Below are 18,404 nucleotides of genomic sequence, written 5' to 3'. Positions count from 1 at the left end.
TAGAATTTTAATAACATCATTTATTAATATTATTACATTTAGATTAATAAAAAAAGATTAATGCAATTTAAAGTTTTCCTTTCTAGTTTTGTACTTGCTATGATTCTGTAGGATTCTTGTTATAAAAAATAGCTGAAAAGGAGGTGATAGAGTTGCATGAAAGCGCTGGCATTGTATGATTTTCCCAAGAAAGAAAGAGAAAGTATTGAAATGGACGATGGGTGAAGACAAACTGTGTGAATCACGTAGGTGAGTTTGTCGCGTAGCAGAGGGTGGAACCCTCCTCGAAAGGAACGTTGGAGCAGGGTGCGCGTGGGCCACCTTAGGGCTTTTTCCCCGTTTTAGATTTCCCGGGTCCTACAGGTCGGCTCTTGCGGTAGTGGGTTGGTGGCTCTTCCGTTGTCACGACAGTCTCTACTTTCTCCCCCCTCCGCCACCGTACGTTCAACTTGTCAATTGTTTCCACTTTGAAGTTGTAAAGTCAAATACTAGTACTAAATAAGTCATTATACTACGAAAGGACAATATCACAACTGTTACAGCTCCTTCTCTGCGTATGCTACTATTTGGAGTCACAATCATTTTAAATTTAAGTCAATTGGGTTTACCATCATTTTAAATTTTGTTACCTAGTTTTTTTTTAAAAAAAAAAAGGACTTGAGCTTTTATATATATTCAATTTTTTATTCATACGGTAAAAATTTGTTGATATATCTATATGTTCATGTATATTTACAGATATTTTGATTATTTATAAATATTTATGGTAAAATTCATAAATTTTGTTGACTATCAAAAGTATATATTCAAAATGTTATCTTGCAGAGGTGTCATGGCATATGGAGTGTCACAAGTCGAAACTTATACGTAATCTCATGCAGTTTTGAACTTTGAAAATGAAATTTAAATAAGCTTATAAATCACGAATTCGTATTTTTAAATTCAAAAAACATGCTTGATAAGTGGTGAAAAACCTATGTTTTTATACTCAAAATTCATCTCATCTCTTTCTGATTTGAAATTCTTGACATTCTATCCTACTTAATTATGCAACGTCCCTATTGTATTGGCTCTTTGCCCATAAAAGAGAAAGACACTTACACTAATTCGGATCTATCTCGATATTTGTATCTCTTATAGAAACCTTACATTAATGAAGATTTGAGTCTACTGTGATACTATTTGTCACAGTTCACACCAACCCCAGTGGAATTCATTTTCATGCAAAAACAGTGACATCTTTCCCTAGTTCAACAAGGATCCACTGTCCTCAACCCAACTTTATCATATTTGATGATAATATGATATGTTGACATATCATAATTGATAATGATATGATATGTTAATTAACATATTAATTTGGCATGATAACATGACCATGTGGCATTTTCACCCTCCACATCAATCTCATGTTGACTAATAATAATTATTCAATCATTAGTCACAATGCTTATTTAATTTAAAATAAAAGTACACGAGTTTGATTGAATGCAATAAAAGATTAAAGTTTATTTAAAATTTTTTAAATAGTTTAGGGATTTATTTGAGCATTATATCTTTTTCAAAATATATATAAATACAAAATGTTAAGGGTATGTCAAAAAATATTCATTAGAATTTCAATTAATTAGTAAAATTACAAGTAATCTTATTAATGATCTTAACTTTATGAGTATAATCACAAACAAAATTCAATTGATTATGAAATCGTCAGTGTAAAACATTCTATACACTTATCTTTCAAACACGAGTTAATTGTAACATTATGAAAATAGAAATTTAAAGTTTTTAGAACTATACTTATTATTTATTTTTCATTAAACACTTCATTAATAACTATTTTTTTATATTTTATAGTTAAAACTATAAATTTACTCATTAATAAAGTGACAACAACTATTTTATTGTTCATACTTAAAATTAGTGTAATACCTACAAAACCTCCTAAACTATTCAAGAAAATTCAAATAAATCCTCATTCTTTTATTATGTTCAATTAAGCTCTTATATTATTATTTTGAATTAAATAAACTTTTATACTTTTATTTTGAGCCAAACTAACTCTTATGATTAATAGTTGACTTAATTAAAATGCCACTTATAATTTTATACCAAATGATGCCAACGTGACATGTTGAAATATTATAATTGATGATAATATAATATACTAACGTATTATAATTGATGATAACGTGACATGATAATGTAATATAATAATATGATCGTGTGACATTTTTTACTTTCCACATTAACACCACGTGAGTGTTATGTGAATATAAAATTATAAAAGATATTTTAATTGATAAAATTTGTCATTCATTATTTTACTCAAAACAAAAATACAAAGAGTTAATTAAATATAATAAAAAAATAAAATTTATTTTAATTTTTTTTAACTAATTCAAAAAAAATTTTCGAGCATTAGACCTTTAAAATTTCACTAACTTTATCTCTCTCATTATTCTTTATTATACTCTTAAATTTAAGACTAAGAGATTCTAGTTATTTATTTTTTGGGGATTTGATAGCTACATTTATTCTCAAAAAGAAACGTTTGCCTAGAGGGAAGGACACACCTTACAGTCTTTATTAGATTTTGCAAACAAAAGGTGGTGAGTTAAAATATGACATGGCTTGATTCAATTGGCAACCGAACAAACTTGGACAGAACCGAACCGCATGGCCGGAAACTGTTGGTCGAGTGGCTCGAAGTGGGGACGGTCCATCCTAGAGGGAGGTTTGCTTGGAGGCGACGCCACGTTGTGAGGGTGGTTGGGAACAAACCCTCGTTTCCACGTGCCATTCAACACCTACCTTTGCTCAATGTGGGGCTTCGACAGCCTTTTACTACGTAGTACTCACGTGGAAGCTTTTTGTTTTTTATGCACAGAGAATATGCCATGCTTCCTTTAACAATTGAGAAAATAAAATGACAAACACGTTCCAAGTTTTGTGGAAACTCATTATATACTAATTTATTATAACTAAAAAATTATTTTTAAAATAGATTTTACATTGTATGCTTTGATTTCATCAAATTATGAAAGAATTAATCCATTAATTATAAATTTCTTTATTGTTTTAGATATAATCTTGGTTAGTGTCACTAAGCATTGTTTGCTTTGAGGCTTTTTGGACTATGCTTGGTTCGGAGGTATTGTCCCCTTCGTGGCATGATTTTGTCTTTTAAGAAAAGATGTCTCACTTGGAGAAAAGGTAAACTTTACTTAAAAGTTGCAGTCTAATCCTTGACCATGATTTCACTTGGACTGTCAATTGTGACGAATTATTTGTCACTTAAAAGTATACTTGATGTAAATAAATTAGCACACTCAAATTTTATTATTTGGTTTTGTAAATATCAAGATTGTCTTGAAATAAGAGAAAAATACTTATGTCTTAGATAGTCTTATTCTAAAGGAACTTAATAACGATGCTACAAATGAGGAAAATGAGGCTTATTGAGTTTATATGGATGATCTCGATCAAGCCACATATGTGATGTTGGCTAGTATGGTTTCAGCTCTTCAAAAGCAACATAAAATTATGAACGCCCTAGATATTATCTTAAACCTTAGAGAAATGTTCGATAAGGAAAGTTGTATAGAGAGATTTGAATTGTTTGGATGTAAGATGTTTGAAAAAAACCCAATAAGGCCCCATGTTTCTAAAGATGATATACTATATCACTTGACTCAAGCAATCGGGTTGGACTAGAGGTAAGCAAATGTAAACCAAATAGAAATGAGTTTAATTTGTTCGGTTCGATTTGTTTGATTCTTTGGATAATTCGGATATTAAAATTAATTTGGTTCAGTTTCGGTTAAGAAAATTTCTAATTGAACTAATCAAACTTAAGTAAAGGTATTATGGGGATTTTGCATGAAAAATAAATCCTAAACTTAATATTTTCTCTTCTTTAGTTTCTCTTTAATTATATGAGTATCGATATTATTTATTATAGGTTTTTATTATCATTGGTAATATTTTTGTAGTATTGATTTATTAAAAAATACAACATAAATAAATATATATAAAAAATAAAAAATTTGTCAAGTTCGGTTTTTGGAAATCGAACCAAACTAACCAAACTAATTTGGTTTCAATTAGTTTGGTTATTTATATATTTTGATTCGATTTTGGTTATTTTAAAATATAAGTTTGGTTAATTCAGTTATTATATATCCAAAACCGAAATAACCATTTGTACACCCCTAAGTTGGACCATGGATCGTGATTTGAGCATAGACCTTGTATTTTCTTTACTGCCAGAGAGCTATTCATAGTTTTTGTTGAATTTCAATATGAACAAGATTGAGGTAATCTTATTAGGTGTATTGAATATGCTCACACAGGCTGAGAACACCATTGCGAAAGAGAAGCCTTTAATTCACCTTGTTGCTTCTAAGAAAAATAAAATTTTCTAAAAAAGATAAAAGTGAAAAGACATTAACTTTGAAAAGTACGAAGCCTACTAGAGGAGTGGAGAAGAACAAGGACAATGAAAAATGCCATTTCTGCTACAAACTAAGGCATTGAAAGCACAATTGTAAGGATTTTCTTGAATCCATTAAAGGGAAAAACCAAAAGGAAGCTTTCACTTTAGGTATGAATCATATGATGATTTATTTTTTACTACTTAGTATATGATTTATTTTTTACTACTTAGTATATGATACCTTACTCTTTATTCATGATTTTAATATGTATGACATATTGAAGGAAATAATGACAAGGAGTAGTGAAGAATAGGACTACGAAGTCGGCAACCTCAATTGATTGTGATCAAGTTTGTCAGCCTAGATTAGATTGTGGACCAATAAATAATTTTGAAACATTGAATGTTTTTGTGGCATGATTGCCAAGATGAGATGTTTTAGTTTTAGGCTTAACGCTGAATATTTTATTTCATGTTTGGAAAATATAAATTTATATTTTATTAAGTCATAAGATCATTGTAAGATCATTTTGTCTTTTATTATGAATCAAAAGGAATTAATGAGATGACTTAATAAAATTGAGTCCTAACTTAATGAATTCATAATAGGATTATGAAATCATTTAGTTAAGGAGCATTCTGATTAAGATAAAATATCTAAATTAAGATTGCTTAGAACTAAATAACAATTGATTATAGTATTGAATTCATAAGAGATGAATCACAAAACATTCCTAACCCAAATAATCGCATGAGCTAACCTTTGAGAGGATACCATAACCAATGATGAACGACTTATGATATGTAAGAGTTATGGATATAGCGTCCCAAAAGAAAGCAAATAAGTTTACTTGGTAAGATTTCTATAAATGATAGAAATAGTGGGAACTAATGACACTTTAAAGGTTAAGGGTCATGAAATTATGAAATCCAATAGATAAGATCTATGCACGAAGATTAATTTAATGGGATACATAAAGATGCATAATTCATTCGTTAAATATAAAATCTTTAGTAAGATGCATATTGATGCACTACTCATAAAAGATGAGTCTACTAAATGATTCAATATGAATGATTGGATAATGATATCTATTCAATGGAATAAATTCAAAGTAGTTGAATACATTGAATAAGATAAACATATTTTGTGCACATCATAAGGTTAGTGGGAGTAAGATAAGTTACTCATTAAAAGTGTATAAGATACATTTGTCAGTCTAAGAAAGAAAAATGAAATAGAATTAAACAGTTAAAGCCTAAAAATAGACTCAACAAAAAAATTTAGGATAAAGAATTTAACATCGAGAGAATCTTAAATGTTAAAGTGACAAAAGTCATAATTAGGCAGTTATATTGGAATGGTTCCAAAAAAAAAAGAAGCTAACTACGTGATTATATCTATAATCAGATACAAACCTTTTGTTTAAGCTACAAAATAAGAGAAATTTGGATTATTGGTTTAATAAACCAATAAATGATTCTGAGTTATTAAAGTAATAACAAGAGCCATAATAATATAATTAAAGTCTTGTTGTGATCTAAATTTATATTTTGATGATGACAATGGAGATTGTCAAACATATAAATTAACATATTCCTAAATATTGCAATTTGAGTTATCCTTGTACAGACATAATTGCTAAGTGAAAGAGTTCGATATTGGATATGTTAGTGATTGATTTAAGTGCAAGTAGGAGACTATTGGTATATGCCTTAGAGTCAATTAGATTGATCAAGGAATATATATTGTCATTTAATGCATACATAATTGCATAACTATATATGATAAAAGTTTTCCTTCATATTGCTACAATAATAAAGAGTTATTAAGTATTAGCTGGATGAAACTCATGGAACATAAAAACTTTGTAAGAGAATTGTAAAGTTATTACAATTATGAGATCTCTATGCATCAAACTATGTTTCTAAAATAGTTCTTATTCATTGTATTGTCAAGACAGGGTATTGACAATATTCAAAGACTAGTACATGTTAAGCTTCCTTACTTGAGAGGTAAGTAGTCAATATCAAATATTGAAGTATATGGGATATTTGAGGATGACATGTAGGTTATGTTAGAGAACAAGTTCATTGAACATGACTTGTTACGAAAACTCCATTTGGTATTTTGGTCATGTGTTTATGGAATATATTCTTATGTGATAGTCGTGCAACTAGTCTTCAGACTTGAGATACCAAGTCATCTTGTTTGGGGAATAACATATTTTGATTCCATCTCTACAGGTTTGAAGGCGACCAAATATCCAAATAGCGTGTTTTTGGGTATGCCATGAAGCATGCGAAGTTGGATTACTAGTCAAGAAAAGATTCATCAACCCAAGTGGTATGAGGGGATGTATCTCACTTGTTCTCAATTCTAGATTAACTTGTATAAAATCTTTGGCCAAAACATGATGAATTTATGAAAAGTTAGTTTCTTAAATTCATAAGGTTAATCATGAATTATGAGAACTAATATGGAATGTCATAAGTAGACACTGAGTTATACTTTATGACATAGTTGAGATATTTGATGAAAAGACTGTATTGCACTGAGAGGCTTATCACTAAAGGGTTTTGTCAACTTCTTTAATTGACTTTCTAACATTTGAGTGGTAATGATGTGTTGCTAGATATCACTCATGATCTATAAATATAAATCTATTATTAAATTGATATTTAATTATGATTTATATTTATTGACAACATGTTAAAAGCCTAATGAGCCATACATACTAAGTGACATAATTGAGATTAAATAAAGATACTCAATTAAGTTGGACTTAATTGAAATAGACCAAAATAAAGTGAAAACATTAATTAAGTTCACAATGACTTAAGTGAATAAAAATACAAATGTTATATCTAGGGTACAATTTGGCTATATAAATATGTTATGTTAGCCAATTAAAACTCTAAGTCTTTAACTACTTCTTAGCCGTTTTATAAAAATAAGAAAAGCAAAATAGTTTTCTTTGTGTAAGAACTTTTGGTCTTTTTGTTTTAAAAACAAAACTTGTTAACACAAATAAAATCCTACATTTGAGAAGGTTTTATTCAGTCACTATGTGGATTATCGTTAGAAGCAAAACATTTGGGTGGTTAAAAATTTGACAAATCCTAAAGGTGAAGAAGCAAACTTTTGACTGTAAGATTTCAGACTGACTTATTCTCTTTTCAGGTTACTTGCTTTATCACTACGTTTTTTAATTTAATTGGCTCTTAATTACGATATGCAAAATAAGGTACATTATACTTGAACCTATGAGTGTTCTTAATTAATCTGAAAATTGCATAAAAAGTATAAACATTGATTTTATGGGATTCGATTCTTTCTTTGATTTAATAGATATTTTATTTTTTTTGCAGCGTTATATTTTTATTTCTTGATTATTTTCATATTTGGGTATAAGGTTGAATCCCAACATGGTAGACAAGATTATATTAAATAACTCAATCTACAATAGTAATGTTTACAAAAAAAAAAACTAAAATACTCTCACTCTTAAGTTTTCATCGAAATTTCAAGTGAGTCAATTAATTTTTGAAATTGACATTTAGCTTTAAAAAAATATCTTCTATTAGACACATAAGTCCAACCGTTAGTCAACTATTAATATTTTTATTAGTTCGATAATGTAATAATATTAACATGATAATTTTACCCCTTATTAATTTTAAAAAATACTATTATATCATTTTTATTAATATTTTAATTAATTTTTTTATTAATTAAAAGAAAGGGCACCGATTAGTGCTCCTCAAGGAGATCGGTGCTCCCCAAGAAAAGGGGGTAGAGAGGGGAGCATGGTCAATACTTTTTTTTAATATAATAATTTTTTAAATTAATATAAAAAAGTATTTTAATTTTTTTATAATATTTGTTAACTATGTTTATATTTTTAAAATGAAGTATCTATTTTGAAAACTAATGAAATTATTTAAGATTTTGATCAAAATTTAAAAGTGTGGACGTATTTTACTCAAAAAAAAATTAATGACAAACAAAAAAAAGCCTTTCAAAATGGGCAATGGCACCAATTTTTATACCTAATAAGATAACAAACAGGAAAACCACAAATAAAAAATCCAAAAAATATTTTTTTGACTAACTTTTTGAGTCAAATAAAACTTTGATCAATTCTTTTTTGTGTCTCATTGGTAGCAACTAATTGCCACATAACAATCTAACATCTAAAAATTTCCACCCCATAAACTCACTTCTCTTACATTACCAATTATAGAAAATACAAAACCAACTGTCAAGGAATTAAATGTGATGGTTGGATAGAACACATGTACTAGTTGCAGGATCTGGGCTGTTGATTTTAGTAGGATCGCATATGGTTATAACGAGGAGAAGATTAAAGAACAAAAGTGAAAATGGCGGGTAAGCAATTCGTTTTGTTTATGTGTCAGAAGAAGAGACAGCGCGGCAAATATGCCAAGTGTCATGGTCTGCAACTGAATCCTTGTATTTCTTCTGGAGAAGGAATGCCGCTAACAATGGTCTTTCTTTCTTTGCTGAAATCCCCAGTGACCCATTTCTCCATTTTGCTCTTTCTTTCCATTTTCTAGGAATTAGCTTTCTCCTTTCCTTCCCTTCTGTTTGCAGTATCATCTTATATTTCCTTGTATTAAGCTGGTATGGCCATTTTCTGTCTGCCTTTCTTTATATATTCACATATAAATATGCATGTCTCATGTCTGTAAATATCCTTTGTGTCCCTGACTCGTTGTTTCTTGCCATTTCTTGTATTCCTGCATTTTCACATCAAAGATATATTGTTTTTCGTTTCCAAATTACTTGTTTCATTGGAATTGGTTGATATCAATGATTCTGTATTTTTGTTTTATTTAGAATAGAATCTTGGGAGTCTTTATATTTTTGGGTGCATGTCTGGGGATCATGATAAGTTAATAGTTCAAACAAAAGGAAAATTGGAAGGGAACAAAGTCTGATTTCTATTGCTTTGGGTGGATATAGACAGTATTGCCATAACGTTTCTTAGAATCCAAGTCTTGGAGTTGAAAAGTCGTGCAAAATTGTTCTGATTTCATTGCTTTGGTAATGCCAAATGCAGTTTGCTTTCCTTTCCCAAGTTTAATGGTAGACTGCTCCACACCACCCTTGGTGTTTTATTTTCATGGACGTATGTTTGTCTTCTCCTCTGGTAGGAAGCTATTAATTTATAAATTTTAATACATCACCTGTTTGTTAGCTATACTAACTTGTCCCCTGAACGTAAAGTGTTGGTCTTTGAAGGAGATACATTTTTGATAGTTTCTTTTCCTTGCACGCCCTCTCATAGTCCTATCAATATTGGAGCGATAATCAAACCTAATGGTTTTCTTGTTGGTAGATGCCATAAAAAGGAATTGAGCAGTCTTGCCAGGATGGCTGTCAGCTTCAAATACTGGGATGACTGCATTGATCCCCAGGACATGGAAGAAATGTGGAAACAACCCGAAGTGAGAACAGAGTGGATAGATGCTGGGGAGACTCAAGGCCAAAGAGTTCACCTATCAAGGGATCCTGATGGACAGTCTTATTTGACACAAACAGAGATGAGGGTAGGCAGCTTAAATGACATATTATTTAATTTTCGAGGCAATTGTAAGCTGCTTTTGAAAAGTTGAGAAGTTTAATCTCAATAAGTAGGTTTTTATAAAGTTTGAATGGTTGAGAAGGTGTAAAATGTTTCTTAAATTTAATCGTTTGATAAGTTTAATCTGATTAAGTAGGTTTTCATTAAGTTCGAATGGTTAAGAGGTTATAAAATTTTTTATTACATCTATTCTCTCCATAAGTAATTTTGTTCTGGTTATTGAGATATTAGTTTCAGTTTATCTTATTCATTGGTCCAAAACATTATGATGATGCAATATTTCACTACGTTTACCGCAGCCCGAAATTATTGTAACAATAATAAAAATAATAAAGTGAGATTTTGGTACAAGGCCTTGGCTTCTAATTTATGTTGTATCACATGGTGCTCTTTCAGGCTGTGGCTGAAATCGTTACCCGCAGACATTTTCATTCACAGATAGAGCCAGTATGTCATCTATAACCAGAATATGGAGCCTATTGCACTGTTTTTCTTTGTAGGTCATGTAGAAGTTTGTTGTTTGATTTTCTCCTACATGTATGCGAAATTACTCTGGTATGGCAGTATCATAACTGACAGAAACTCTTTTTAACTACTAGGCATATATTGAAATACTTCTTGCCAGGTCCTAAGTTCTGATGATGAGCCTATTTTTAACAATTTAGATGTCTAAAATTATTGTTTTTGATTTAGTTTCAAATTCACTCTCACCTTATGTCAGATTAACTATTCTTTCATAAAAACAAAAAGTGGAAAGGAAAATAAATGGCACAGGTTTGCATAAAAGGCATGTACTGAGGATTGATTAATTTTGAAGCAATAGACAATGTTCTTCCTGGTGGAGTTAAAGGCATAGACCAGATTGATTTAAATCATTCCATGTTCAGCCTGTGCTTATTCTTTACTAGGTTATCATGGGAGCATATTTCTTAAGAAACCAGAACCTTTAGAAAGGTAGCATGGCAACACTTTGTTATTTTAGATATTCTTCATTGCTAGATTATTTTAAGACACCTTAAGTGCTACTGTCATTTCAGCTGACTGGAGATTAGAGACACTGAGACTAGTCTTTTGGTTGGATGCAAACCTGCTATGCAGTCAATTTTTACTATTAATTAAATGGTAACTCAATAATCCTTACAGTCCTAGAATGGATGAAAAAGGGAGACCACGGGCAGGGGCAGGTATCTCTCAAAATCTATAGTAGAACAGTATTTAATCTACTAGTCCAAGCTGCAGGCTGGGTGCAAAGAGCAACTACTTGCCTGATCATCCTACTAGTTTTGAATTGATAACCAATCCAAGACTGACCTTTTAAGTTGTTCTTCATATAATGCTACTAGTTTTGAATGCTGTCTTGTTTATGGGTAGCCTGCTACCTCTCTTCCTTGCCTCTTATTTGTCTTAACTCTTCTTGGACCCAGTATCTTTGCCCTTTCTAATTTATCGGCTTTGGTCATTTGTTTTAAGGCAAAACATGATGTGAATAAAAATTGGAGTTTGATTGAAGGTTAATATTACTTTAAGGATACGAAGTTTTTACTCAAGGATATATATTAGAGCCAATCTGTAAATATTCTTCAATCTCATGTATAGATGCTACAGCAGCTACACTATGTCAAATTAGGGAAAAAAGCTTAAAACATTACAAATGAAACCCGATGTAGTAACATCACAAGAGATTTTGTTGAAAAGTAATTCTCACTTGGAAGTAAAGGGAATGGATGGAGTATGTGAGGCTAAAAGATTGACCTCATACAATACAATGATGACTTTGACTCTAAAGAAAATCTTGTATGGACAAACGGACAATAAACTGTGCAGTCAATGGAAAGGACTGCATTTGTAGTGAATTAGGAATATTTCCTCGGATTACATTTTGTCTGGCACTAGGCATGTCATGTGGCCACATCCTTCAATATATATAGCTCATGGGTTCTTTGCTTAATTTAAGGTGTCCATGTAGTATAACAAATTATGCACCATGTTAAGGCTGTTTCAATCAGCTAGCACATAATTGGTCTGCAGATGCTCTGTTAAGAACATACTTTAGTCATGTTACCCATCCTTAGTAATCTGTAGAAAACTTGAAGTAATTATTATTTCTAATTTTCGAAGTTCGGCCATCCTTTCACTGTTCTGCAGGAGATGATTTGTTCTATTGCAGACCTTGAAAGTAACAGGCGGCCTCTTTCCATGCGATATGATAAGAAAAGCAAGGTGACTACTATAGGGATCATGCAAATTGCGCCAAAAACAGCAGAGTGGATGTTCAGGTACAATTTTATGTTACTTTCCTCTTTTCCAGGTGCATTGAAACTTAGCTGACCCTGTTTTGGATTTATGAAGTTGTAGTTTGAAAATTCTTATAGGGAATGTGATTATTCATCGTACCCAGTCGAAGAGGATCCAAATATTCTATGCAGGCCTTTTGTAAATGTATATTTCGGTGCAGCTTACCTTGAATGGTTATCAAAATTCGATGACGAGTGAGTTAACAGTGAAGACTTTGAATCCATTTGGATTATATCACATATTTGTTATCAGGTCATTGAATAATGTGGTGTTTTGTCTCTCATTGGTGTTGAATTGCAGAGATAGAACTGAAGAGTTTATCGTGAGGGCATATAGGGGTGGTACAAAAAAAGCAAGTCATAAATCAACCCTGCCATATTGGAAGCGTTATCTTTCAGTGAAAGAAAGTTTTGTATCCAGGTTTTAATACTCCCTCATGAAAGTTTTCAGTTGAGTATGAAAGTTTTCAAAAGTAGATGGACTGCTCAAGTAGTTGACTTAAAATGTTTCATTAATAAAGAGCACATAAACTTTGCCCCAATTGAAGCTATGCTATCTTCTGAAGCAGATTTTTAGTAGTGAAAAGTGAAAGGGTATGTTAATAGAACAAACAAATCAGCATTGAAATTGATTTCCATTTCTCTTTCCTCTGCAGAAAACATTTTGATGGTCCTTCGCCTACTCAAGCACCAACTTCACCAACTTCACCAGTTTCACCAGTCTCACCATGCTCAGGTTCATCCTTTCTCATATACTTGGGGTTATATGAAGCTATTTTTAGTCAGTATACTATCAGTGTATCTCATAAATGAAATTTTAGTTTCATCAACTTGAGTAACAGAAAATATTTTGGTGCTGCTAGATCAAAGGCTTCACCAATTTAGTTCATATCTATTCATGTTGATCTTCTTAAGAAAGCTAAGCATAATCCAAAATAAGCTGCCATAATTTGAAATAAATTAAGACAAATTGAGGCTACCTCTGTGGTTTCTCTTTTCAGAAATTAACCTTTATATATTAATCTCTTTGTGTTGCAGGAAGTGAAAGTTTAATTTAAACAACTAAAGCAGTGAAATAGCAATTATCCAGTCAATTTTAAAATGAACAATAATAACATGTATTGATAATCTACTAAAAATGACAGTTGATTTGGTGAAAAATGGAGCACATAAAATCTGGGGTCAATTGATCATTGCCCTTTTGGAATATTATTTTCTACCTATTTGTAGTGCAGCTCTATATTGTAACCATAGATGATATGCCTGTTTCCTTAATGGTGAGCTTCAGGGGTTGGCCTATATTGGGACGTTAGAGTTTCCTCTGAAGACATGGAACAGATGTGGAATCATCCTGAAGTCTCCAAGGAGTGGACCAAATCTAAAGAAAGAAGGGGAAAAGTGCGCTTTTCCTATGATAAAGAGAAGAAACCATATCTTTCTCGAATAGAACTGAAGGTATGAATCTACAGAAAATTAATATCCTGTCAACTTTAGTAGTTTCCATCATAGTTTCAGAATACATATTTCCTTTCTTTTTTTGACATTTAAAGATCATTAGCTTTCCAGTGTAAGAAATTCTGTATAAGTTATTATTTTCTTATGCTGAAGTGCAAATGATGCAGGACCGTAAGGTTCAACACTGTAAGTAAAATCCGGGGTAAGAATTTAGGAACTGAAGTTGAATTATACTTCTAATACAAATTGGTTCAAGGCTTGGTTTAGAGGCTGTTTCATTCCTAGATATCTTAAGTGGTGAAATGTTTTGGCTGCTAAGTATGAAGTAGCTTTTAATGCTGCAGGGGTGTATTTAAAATCAATGTAAAAACTATGGAACTAATTAAGGCTTGTAGGCTTTTGCAAGTGCTAACTGTGTAAAACCTTTTTTAGGATGAAATGTGACAAATTAATGGAAGGAGAAGAAAGAGCAAGGGTAACACCTAGGGTTGTTTAAGCAGGCAGTCGTACCTAGGAAAGAGTGCACTCGCACCCTCACAAGGAGCCTTACACTCCCGAAAAGTTTCTTATCATGCTGATAATATAAGAAAAGTACATGATAATATAGACTTAATTTGGACTGCAATTTAAACATGGAAAACAGAATCATCAGGTGACTATGTTATTCCATTAAACTAGTTTTATAATTATTAATCAACAGGTCTATATGCGTCTAACAAAAATGTTGCTTTCTTTAATACGGCCAGGAGTGTTCTTTCACTTTGCATTTTATCTTTATCATCACAAAGCTAAAGTGTCATTTTTCAAATACTTTGATATGGATCTTCTGTTGCAGGCAATTGCAGAAATAATTGTTTCCAAGTACTTCAGTACAAGGGGAATCAAACCTGTAAGTACAGAGTTGGATAAAAAAAGTTGGCAGGATAGGAAATTGAAAAGTTTCCATGCAGCTAACAATTTACATTTTCTCTCTAGAATGACTGTTCCACTCAAAATATTGGACTTTTTACCATGTCTCATCTGCTATACCAACTTAATTAAAGTATACTCAAAGGCAAGAGTGTTAGCACACACTTTAGGCCTAGAATTTGTGACTCCAAACATGCTTTTGATGTCTCCAAAAATAAGAAGAAAAGATAAGAATAGTTTTGTAAGTGCATAGTGCTATATTATAGGCAATTGGGTATGTTTTCACCAACAAAAAGGGTGTGATATCAATAAATTTCTCTTTATAATAAAATGGTTTGCTTAGCAAAATGAACTCTGAATAGCTGGGATTTTAATGGACTGGTGGTGCTTCTATATTAAAAACTTAATACACAAATACGCTTCCTAATTAATATCCTACATGGAAAGGTTTGAATATTCATGTTAGTCATATCTCGAATACAACAAATATTTCCTCTCTCCTTTTTCTCTTCCTAAGTCATATATGCATATGCTGCTCTCTTTATATCATCTCCACATTCCCTCTTTTCATCCACTGCATATAATTTTATGGTGCATTTAGTGCACTGGACTTCATTGAATAAAGAGGATAGCTTCTCCTGGGCCACATTGTATGGGAAACCCAATTGATAATCTTATCCTCCATTTACAAGGAGCATCAAATGTGGTATTGGATAAAAATTATCCTGTCCTGGCCCCATGCTATGCACCAAACACATCATTCGTGCATCTTAAGGTTTTTTTTTTTTCATTCCTTTGCTGTTTTGGTCACTTGGCATCCTAAGGCTGTGTTTACCCTAAATGCAATCTAGAGATGTATCTATTCATGCACAAACTGGAATGAGTGGTTTAATGTTTTAAGTTTGCTCCAATCTCCTTTTCTCTTCTTCTTTTTGTGAAAATATTCTCTTTATTATTTATTTCAGAGCCATCAAATTTTTAAAGTTCCTTCCCTTTCTTTGTATTATTACATAGCTGTTCTTTCTTGGTGATTTCTTCATTGCAACATGATTTTCTGTGTAAGATTATTGATTCTTCTGATTAAACCTACATGAAACGTGAGGGTATCTAGTATACAGAATGAAATATTATGAATGTGAAGCTGTTTAATTATCTCTTCTTTGTCTTGATGTGATCGCAATCGGAAGTTTCATATGTTAACAAAATTATATTTTTTGTTCAAGATCACTGGCAATTGCTTCTCAGGTTTGACCTAGTAGTTGTGGAATTGAGCTCAGTGATTTGCCTCGGGTTGTACTTGCTGAGCAGAGGCATGGGCTAAAGAGTGATTGAATGACAATAATTATACCTGAAAAGATGTACCTGGTACAATGTAGGTGATGAAATAATGCTTATGCAACCAGATATGCACTTGAAAAGGGGACAAATTCTGAAGACTGTCAAATGTTCTACCATTTCAAGTATCAATATACTAAAAGAAGGAATGACTAAGATGTTTGGACATGTAGAACATAGACCTTCTGATGCAGTGGAATGCCAATTTGAATGGATACAAGTAGGAGAAATGAAATCAGAGACAACTAAAGTTTACATGGACTGATGCAGGAAAAAGGAGTTGGCAATCTGTATACTTTTTGGAAATCTATAGCCTAGAGCCTTGATCAGGTTGAATGGTGTAATTGGTTTCATGCTGTTGACTCCTAACTAGTTTGAGATTGATGTTTATTTTCTTCGAGTTTTCTTAAATACATATAAACGCCACTAAACTTTCATGTGTTATGCACTTAGCTATATATCTCTCTCTTTGTTTTTATGTTTGTGCTGCTGTCTAACTTTTATTCTGACACTTATATTTTGTGCAGACAGTACTTTGTGCTCTGGCTGAGATGGTTAGCATGCGCTTTGTAGATGGGATTGAAGCACGAGCTGGAATAATGGGAATTGACTACTCTACTGCTTTCTGGCTTTACACGTGAGTGAAATTTTAACTGAAACTGAATTTCTTTGCCATAAGCAAAATGCATGAAAAGAACTTAAATTCAATGTGTACCTCTCTTTTACCTAGAGAAAATTCAATTAAATTAGCTCCTTGTGTGGCCTTGGGTTCAAATGGTAGTTATTTCATGCAACCTGGAGGCATTATGAGATTTAATTTGCACTAAGAATGGCAATACATTAACTATAATCTAAAAGAAATGATTTACACACAACTATTGGCTTTTGAGATGAAAATAGCTTTCTTTGTTTCCCCGGCCCCTTTCTTTCGCACATTCTAAATGTCGCAAACTTGTCCCCAACACTTTTATAGCAATGATCACATATGTCTGAAACTTGTAATTAATTTCATGTGAAGAGAGGTGGGCTACAGGGCTTATCGAGTTGATTATGTGGAAGATTTGACCAAACCATTTGTGTCCATGTATTTCGGCACGGCATATTTTGCTTGGTTATCAGAGTATGAAGGGAGGTAGGCTAATTCGCAACAATAATGTTTAATGTAGCTGTGACTTATTCTAGCCTTACAAAGTTGTGGCCTCTTTGCTGATGCCAAACACAGGGAAAGAACTCCACAATTTGTGGTTCAGGCTTACCTTGCTGGACCAAAGAATGTAAATCTTCAGGAGACAGGTCTGATGTGGCTTAAATTTGAGCAAGTTTTGAGCAGTTACGAACCCAGAAAAAGGTACGTACCGTATCTTCTTTCCATCGACAAAATGGAGTTGTGTGTTTCCTTGAGTGACTTGCCATTGATCTCACTTGTTCAGGAATCAAGAGAGCTGCACCATCTTGTAACCTGACAGATATCAGCTGGTCACCTATGTCCAGATGGTTCTCCAGGTACCATTGTTGAAGTTGTGTGAAAGTGAAATACACTATGAATTACAAGACTGGTAAAAACACCAATTACATGTGTAAACGCTGTTACACAGCACAGCAGATGAGTTATCGACACGTTTGAGCAACCAAGATTATGTTAATACATTGTAAGTCTCACTGGAGAGGAGTCCCTTTTTACCTGTGTATGTTGAACAAAAAAGTAATCGCCTACATACATGACACAACAAATATGACCATATATTTTCTTTGCAAGTTATAGATTTTAGTAACTGCTTCTTGTTAACAGAAAGAAGAGAAAACACAGCAGGGAAGAAGAAAAAGAGTGATGATATCATGAGAATGAATGCAGCAGTTACTTGGTAGACTGCTTTAGATGTATGACAACTTTTATATTATATAATCATAACACCCAAGTTATGGTATGCCAACAAATCTATATGATTGGTTAATTACTTTGATATTTTAAAATAATTTTTATGCAAATAAATGACAGTTAATATATTTTACTACTTAATAACACTTTTGGCAAATTCTAGAGTAAGGCTAACCTTGATCTAAGGCTACGAATAAGAACCATTAGATTTAAGGGGTTTATTTTCAACTATAGATCAATAAAAAAAATTCTAACCCGTTTGCCTGACAAACAAGCCAAGAAAAAACCTTAAATAATAAAAAATAAGTAAAAATAAAAACGATAACTATAACGAAATAATTAATAAAAATTATAAAGAGGTAAAATTTTTATTTAATTAATTAATTAATTTATATTATTATTATTATTATTATTTTCAACTCTATTCTATTTGTTCATATATTTTAAGTTTCTATAAATTTTCTCTTTTAAATTTCTACAAATCA

General features: G+C 31.7%; 1 protein-coding gene across 2 annotated transcripts; it reads left to right on the top strand.

Annotated features, from left to right (window-relative positions):
• Window positions 1-8,654: 8,654 nt before the first annotated feature.
• On the top strand, window positions 8,655-17,959 carry LOC110428133 (transglycosylase). Of its 2 annotated transcripts, none has more exons than XM_021443850.1 (13): window positions 8,655-8,831; window positions 9,805-10,015; window positions 10,447-10,497; window positions 12,196-12,326; window positions 12,423-12,539; window positions 12,646-12,765; window positions 13,001-13,080; window positions 13,633-13,799; window positions 14,635-14,688; window positions 16,571-16,680; window positions 17,062-17,175; window positions 17,266-17,391; window positions 17,474-17,959. In XM_021443850.1, exons 1-13 carry the CDS (start codon window positions 8,785-8,787, stop codon window positions 17,499-17,501), a joined length of 1,356 nt encoding a protein of 451 aa, XP_021299525.1. In that variant the 5' UTR covers window positions 8,655-8,784; the 3' UTR covers window positions 17,502-17,959. The 2 variants fall into 2 exon arrangements, with proteins under 2 accessions (XP_021299525.1, XP_021299526.1); XM_021443851.1 differs by lacking the exon at window positions 8,655-8,831 and adding an exon at window positions 8,868-9,086.
• Window positions 17,960-18,404: the final 445 nt, after the last annotated feature.

The sequence above is a fragment of the Theobroma umbraticum genome, unplaced genomic scaffold (genome assembly GCF_002168275.2).
Source record: "Theobroma umbraticum cultivar Fairchild unplaced genomic scaffold, ASM216827v3 scaffold_25.0, whole genome shotgun sequence".
Classification (NCBI taxonomy): Eukaryota; Viridiplantae; Streptophyta; class Magnoliopsida; order Malvales; family Malvaceae; genus Theobroma; species Theobroma umbraticum.
The sequence above is the reverse complement of the archived record's forward strand: the minus strand, read 5'-3'. Positions and strand labels throughout refer to the sequence as shown.

Excerpts from the sequence above, each read along its gene's own strand:
- LOC110428133 (XM_021443850.1), top strand. The coding sequence starts at position 8,785 with ATGGTTATAACGAGGAGAAGATTAAAGAACAAAAGTGAAAATGGCGG. Across the intron at positions 8,832-9,804 it reads AACAAAAGTGAAAATGGCGG|ATGCCATAAAAAGGAATTGA; the intron begins GTAAGCAATTCG and ends TCTTGTTGGTAG. Across the intron at positions 13,800-14,634 it reads TTTCTCGAATAGAACTGAAG|GCAATTGCAGAAATAATTGT; the intron begins GTATGAATCTAC and ends CTTCTGTTGCAG.